The following is a 6,562-nucleotide window of genomic DNA, read 5'->3' as shown; positions in this document are numbered from 1 at the left end:
AGGCTGTGGTGCTGGGGATGCTTCACTCTGTGCCGCTGGAAGAAGACGCTGATGCTCAACCCCTTCCTCTTGCTCTGAGCTGCAATAGAGCACCACATCAATCAGAGCCATCCAGTACCCAGAAATTCCCATTAGACTGCAAACAGCATCGCTCCCGAGAGCAGGTCCCGGAGCACAGAGCCCATTCAGCCTTGAGCACACAGAATCACAGAATTATTGAGGCTGGAAAAGACCTCTGAGATCACCAAGTCCAGCCTAATTTAAAGAGGCTAAGGGGCACACAAACCAGAGCATGTCCACAGAAAGACCCCACCGCCCTGGACCCCCCCATGGCTGCGGCTCCATGGTGAGGGACACTGGGGTGGCATGCACAGGTGGGATGGGAGCAGTGTGGGGCTGCCTGCAGGGTGCCCAGCCCAGGAGAGGGGGCCCAGCACGGGCTGTGTCCAGCGCACGAGTCGCTGTCACAGCGCCCTGTGGTGCGTGTCCAGCCCGTACGTGAGACACCGTGTGAACACAACGGGAAACGGAGCTGAGGGCAGAGGGGGCAGATGTGCAGGGTCAGAGACACAGCAGTGAAAGAGCAGGAACTGTGTGAGGAACAACGTGAGCGTCCATGGGGCTCAAGGGAGCTGCAGATCTGCTGACAGCTGAAACGTGGCATTCAAACAGAGCTGTCACAAAGCACACGTTACCAGGTTAGTAAACTCAGAGAATAAATATCTTCCACCGGAGTCAGAAGAGGCTTGGCTATGGGATGCCTTGTTTGTACCTGAAAGTGAAATAAGAGGTTAGGAAACAGGAGCAAGGAGGAAGAAGGCAGAGAACATAAACATGCAATTTCAGGAGCTGGAATTTGTGTCAACTGCTTTTAATTATTAATGTGGTTTGGAAATGGCAAACACCAACTTGAAAACACCAACTTGGAGCTGAGAACTGAGGACAGAACCTCCTGAACAGCAATTCCTGCCATCACCGTTCTGAAATGGGCGCTGAGGGAGCCGTGTAACCATCCCACTGCTCAGACACCGCCAATACAGCCCGCACAGACACCGCTGCCGTCGGGACCGCGTGGATTTGTGACACCTCAGCCCGTCACCATCCCCTGTGTGCTGCAGGGGGCTCGGAGGACAGCAAGGTTTTGGTGGGCAAGAGGTTTGGCCAGGAGACACAAAACCACATCTGGACTTGAACCGTTTTCTGCATTTTGTCAGCCCAGTCCTCGCCTACAGATTGCCCACAGCCCACAGACAGGGGCTCATCCAGCTCTGGCTTGGGACATCCTGAAAATCCTATGGCAAACCTGAGGCACGAGTCCCATCGCAGGGTCCTATCCCCGATTTTTAGACAAAAGCTCCTGATGAAATCAGCCGACTGTGACTCTGCAGCCTTAAGGGCCATTTACCTCAGCCGGGCTGCAAACAGCGGCACAGGCAAGGTGAGGGTCATGCCAGCAGTCACAGAACAGCGAGAGCAAAGACACACTTAACCATGGGTGTTTTGGATGTTCCTGTTTATACACCACATCATACCAAGACCACATAATTTTTCCTTGGAAGTGTATCAGATTTGAAAGACTCTGACGTGTTTTCTCACAGGATATTTCAGCCCACTCTCTCCCACGGACAGGCTGTGATGCCGATGCCTCACTGCAATCCCAGCACAGTGCAGAGCCACACTCAGCCGTACCCCGGCTGAGCCCAGGCTTCCCAACCTGCACTGAAAGTCACGCTGCTGCTTGTAAATGCTCCATGAAACCCGGTTTCACTGGCATGTCCACATAGAAATCAGCCACTGCTGTGGAAAGTTGGTGCTTCTCTATTCACTTGTTGCATTAAACAATTATAAATAATGTATAGAAATAATAAATAATTATAAACAATACATAGAAAACGGTTTTGAGACCAAAGAAGATTTAGCTCTCGCCTGGAGCCAGATCCTACGATGAGCATTGCACGCTCAGGAAAACAGCTGGATTCCCCGGGACAACTTGAGCAGGGACACAGTGGGGGCACCAGGGGCAGCAGAAATCGGGGAACCCGGGTGAGTGTTGGCACGGCCAGGACCACGAGAGCCACGTGTTCATCCTGGGGGCTTTTACCTGTGAAGCAGCAGAATCGTCCTGGGCATCAAGTGCTTTGATCTGCCTTTGGAAGAGCTCGATCACAGCATCATAAACCAGCTCATACTGCTCCTGCATACACAGAAACAAACCCAGCGTGAGAGCAGCACCTCCCGGACGTGTGAGTGGTCACCATCACCATCACCCAAGGCAAGCACCAGCCCCGCAGCGAAGCTGCCACTTTCCGGTCCATTGGTACATTCTCAGAAGAGGCAGAAGCCACAGCTTTCAAAGGGTTTGGGCTGAGCATCTGGGGGTTTTTTCAGGTGCACAAACAGTGCTGTTCTGCATTGAGCTTCCTCTTCAGTCTGCCACAGCTCAGAAGAGTTCCCACTTTATTTCCTGGACAGTCCCTTGTTTCTCAGCGTAAGCATTTGATAAATCAGGCTGCGAGCACTGAACTATTCCAGCTGTCTACGGGGAAATGGTCACTACCAAATCAATTTCTGTAAAATCACGCTTCAGTTCAGGAAAGGGACCTCACGGAGCATCTGCACACCCAGTGCCAGCAGCACAGCCACTCTGCGTTTCCTTACTGAAAAGCTGAGATACTGAATGAAGACTATTTCTGCTGGGAAGTGTCCCCAACGTACCTTGGTCTGCACTATGGAAGGCCTTTGTGTGCGCATTTCCTGGATCAGACTGAAAATACTGAAATTCACTGGAACAATCTGGCAAGAAAGAGAAAAGATTAAAAGCTGCAGACAGGTCTAATTACAGAACACAGAACAGAACGTTAGGGATTGGAAGGGACCTCCAAAGCTCATCCAGTCCAATCCCCCTGCCGGAGCAGGAACACCCAGATGAGGTTACACAGGAAGGCGTCCAGGCGGGTTTTGAATGTCTGCAGAGAAGGAGACTCCACAACCTCTCTGGGCAGCCTGGGCCAGTGCTCTGTCACCCTCACTGAGAAGAAGTTTTTTCTCAAATTGAAGTGGAACCTCCTGTGTTCCAGAATTCCAAGCAGCTTCCATGTCATGATGCAGTTTAGAGCAGTGCCCAAAATTCAGGCTGGTTATTGCAACAACTTTCAACAAAGGACCTGCCTAAAGTGCTATCTTTTCTTTTTTATTTTATTTTTTGCCTCCTCCCTCCTGTCTTGCACTCCTCAGAAAATACCCTGGTAAGAGCCGTTCATAGCACAGGATGCCAGTTCCCAGCAGAGCGCAGCCCCAGGCAAGGCCGGGGATCACCTCTCATATTTTAGTGCTGAGGAGTCAGAGCAAAGCACGGTGTTAGTCTGGAAACCCTGCATTTCTAGTGCTTAAGCATGGAGAGACCAACGCAGGCAGTGAGCGTGGTCTGAAGGCTCTGCCTGAGGAGACTGGGAGGGAGGGTCCTGCCCCACCATAGAGCATTGGGGTGGGCAGGGGAGCGATGGGCATGGCTGGTGCAGAGCATGGGCCGAGAGAGGCAGTGCTACCGCAGGCACCATCCGAGGACGCTGTCCGGACCGCACTCACCCCGTCCCTCAGCAGTGTCTGGGTGTAGTCGATGGCGCAGATGACTCCTGTCCTCCCGCAGCCCGCGCTGCAATGACAGTGACAGCGGGGCTGTGAGCAGAGGATGGCTGCGCTGTGTTTTCTGACAAGGATATTTGAAAAAGAGCCACAGCCCCCTGTGACCCTCCCATCCCTCACCATGGAGGGTGCAGACCTCCATGACGGGCCCGCTGCTCCTGCTGTGGCTGCATCAGCCCCACGGCCCCCCTGCACCCCCTGCCCTGTGAGCAGCACTCAGCCCTCCCGTGGTGGCCAGCCCACAGATGGACGTGCCCGGCATTGGTGGTCTCTTAACCCCGCGTGCCATTGCTGCCTTGCTGCTGCCCGTCCCCTCTCCCACCACCCGGCCGTGCCGGCAATGCTCAGAGGACACTGTGGCCTCAGGACTTGTACGAGAGGAGCTGGGCTGCAGCTTTGCACCAGGAAGCGAATGTGGGGCCAAGGGCCCTTCCCTGCTGGTGGCCGGGCACCCACCTGCAGTGGACGCAGATGGGGATGCTGTCGTCGGGCTGGTAGCAGCGAATCTCTCTGATGAGCTCCAGGATGGGGTCAATGGAGGAGGGGACGTCGTGGTCTGGCCAGTTTTTGTAGTGGAACTGGTGGACGGTGTGGGTTATCTGCAAGAGGAGGAGAGCGCTGGCAGGGCATGGGCTGGGCCAGGACACCGAGGGGACGCTGCCGCAGCGCAGATGGGGACGTCGACATGGTGAGGGGATCTAGCGTGGTGCAGCAGCAGGTGAAGGTAGGTGATGGTTGGGTTACATTTGCAGCTGTTCTTGCTATAGAAGCAGTGTTGCTGTTTTATGACACTCTTGATGTTACCCATGGGCCTCACTTACCCCAGCTCTGACAAACAGCTTCAGAAAGTGAGGCTTGAGCTAATTAATTTTTTACTTTCTTCATACTGTCAAACCTAAAATAGGCTGAGCAGTGTAAAATTTTCTGCACAAAGTGCACCGTCCTGTCATACATTATTTATATAATAAAGCTAGCCAGGATGCATCTCCTGCCTTGACCTTCCCCACTTACTTCATTCAGGGTCACCTTCAACGTCCTGATCACGTACTCGTTCCTCTGCTCCTCTGTTTCCTGCAGAACAAGGACCCAGGGTCACATTTTCCGTGGACGATGGCGTCCCCAGCATCCCCAGCGTCCCCAGCGTCCGTACTCACACAGGCAACGCAGAAAGGGCCACACTGCAGGGGGGGGCCGCCCGCCTCCGCCCAGTACCGCTCACACTTCTTCTGCTCGAGAAGGACACCTCGGTTATCCACTGCCACCCCTGCACCATCGCCTGCCCCGCTCCGATGGACAAAACCATACTGGGAGGAGGCCCAGCTGCAGCCCCATCCCCAGAGCCCCCATTGCTGGTTTGCCAGCCACGCTACTGGGAATGGTTTAAAGATTTGCAGCTGGAGAGCAGGGAGCAGCTCGTGTCACACAGAAACTTGCTGTCGCTATTGAGATTTAGCGAAAATCTGCATCTCTGCACCCAGACAGGCTCCGGTGCTGTCACAGCAGAAGCTGTCTCTGTTACTCACCTTTCCCATTTCAAACTCCATACAAGCCATGACCACAATCTGCAGAAAGAAGGTTTGTTAGAAAGTCCTGCACGTGTTTCCTATCCAGGCAGCAAAGCCAAGCTGATCACCTGGGGGCATTTGTCAGCGATGAGGAAGGGCTGTGGGCTGCCTGCCCCGGATCCCGGGCTGCCATTCCCAATCTGAGCACGGGGACCTCCCCACTGGGAGCACGAACACAGAGACAGCCCTGGGCAGACCCCACGAGCGTGGGGAGGGCTCACGGGGAGGACGCGGGGCACACACATCATCAGAGACAAAACCCTTGCGCTCCCACATCTGCTCAGAAAAGGCTTCTGGCTGTATGGACAACTGTGCTTTAAAAAAAAAATAAAGGTACCTAAATCTGCACCTTACCAGGACTTTGTACTCCCAAACCATCCTCCAAAAGTCAACGACAGTAGTGGGAAGAGGACCCTGGGTTGCAATGTATGCTCTTGGCCCGTAGACGCCCTAAGACAGCATTCAAATCAGACATGGAGACAGATTTGCATAGTTCACTGGCAGAAATAAAAGTCACCCCCTTTTCTGAATCCATCCACCCACCCATCCACCCAGCAGCCAAGGGTGGTGAGCACAGCAGAGCCCCAGCACACATGGGCTCCTGACACAGCCCCGTCCCCCCCTGCCCTGCTGCTCACCACTGCAGCGGTCTGAGCTGTGCTGTGCTGCAAAGCTTCCTGCCCCTGCACTGCTCTCAGGCGACTGGGGCCATTCTGGCCACAGGCAACCTTGCACCATTGTCACCCACCAAAGGCAGTGACACCAACGAGGAAGTCGGGGCTGCAAGCCACAAACTGTTCCACTGCCCGCCCCAGCACGAGCACGTGTCCTCGCCTGTGGCCTGGTGCCCCTGTGCCTCACGGGCTGTTTGGGAAGCGATGCCGGTGGTGCACAGCTTCTGTACATCGGTTGTCCTCGAGCACAGCCCAAAACTGCTGCACAGCCGCTGTGCTCACTATGGCCACCACCAGCTTCTCCTGGTCCAACTCGAACAGGACACACAGCAGCTGCTACGAATGCCTCTGCATGGCAGAACACCAGGAAAGCTGCGATACCTTGATGAAGTTGGCATTGATGTAATGGGAATCTGCGTCTGATGTGATCAGGGACAACTCCACTCTGCTGTGGTCGACTGCAGGCACAAAAGCAGAAGCAGCAGTGGTTACTGTCTGCCTTTTTTCTCCCCAGCCTGTGGCACGAGGGGCTGTGGAGGAGCACGAGCATCCATGAGCCCATCCCAGCGCAGGGCAGCGGCTGCACAGGGCAGTGCCTCCCCCTGCGCCTGCCATAGCCCCACACAGAGCTGCTGTAGCCCCATGCATGAACAATGAGGCACAGCTGCGGGCACCCCCCCA

The 6,562-nt window shown here is 54.8% G+C and overlaps 1 protein-coding gene across 1 annotated transcript in view; it reads right to left on the bottom strand.

Annotated features, from left to right (window-relative positions):
* Window positions 1–6,562, bottom strand: part of PTPN22 (protein tyrosine phosphatase, non-receptor type 22 (lymphoid)) — a 15,378-nt gene that overhangs the window by 5,551 nt on the left and 3,265 nt on the right. The window contains exons 3-13 of the mRNA XM_010185212.1: window positions 6,263–6,339; window positions 5,562–5,657; window positions 5,166–5,204; window positions 4,797–4,868; window positions 4,654–4,713; window positions 4,099–4,241; window positions 3,586–3,652; window positions 2,716–2,793; window positions 2,102–2,194; window positions 696–772; window positions 499–590 (exon numbers count right to left, since the gene is read on the bottom strand). Of these exons, the coding sequence (XP_010183514.1) occupies window positions 499–590; window positions 696–772; window positions 2,102–2,194; window positions 2,716–2,793; window positions 3,586–3,652; window positions 4,099–4,241; window positions 4,654–4,713; window positions 4,797–4,868; window positions 5,166–5,204; window positions 5,562–5,657; window positions 6,263–6,339 (894 nt within the window). The remainder of the gene's footprint in view (window positions 1–498; window positions 591–695; window positions 773–2,101; window positions 2,195–2,715; window positions 2,794–3,585; window positions 3,653–4,098; window positions 4,242–4,653; window positions 4,714–4,796; window positions 4,869–5,165; window positions 5,205–5,561; window positions 5,658–6,262; window positions 6,340–6,562) is intronic.

The sequence above is a fragment of the Mesitornis unicolor genome, unplaced genomic scaffold, assembly GCF_000695765.1.
Source record: "Mesitornis unicolor isolate BGI_N332 unplaced genomic scaffold, ASM69576v1 scaffold29905, whole genome shotgun sequence".
Classification (NCBI taxonomy): domain Eukaryota; kingdom Metazoa; phylum Chordata; class Aves; order Mesitornithiformes; family Mesitornithidae; genus Mesitornis; species Mesitornis unicolor.
Note: the sequence above shows the minus strand (reverse complement) of the source record. Positions and strands in the feature narration are given on the sequence as shown.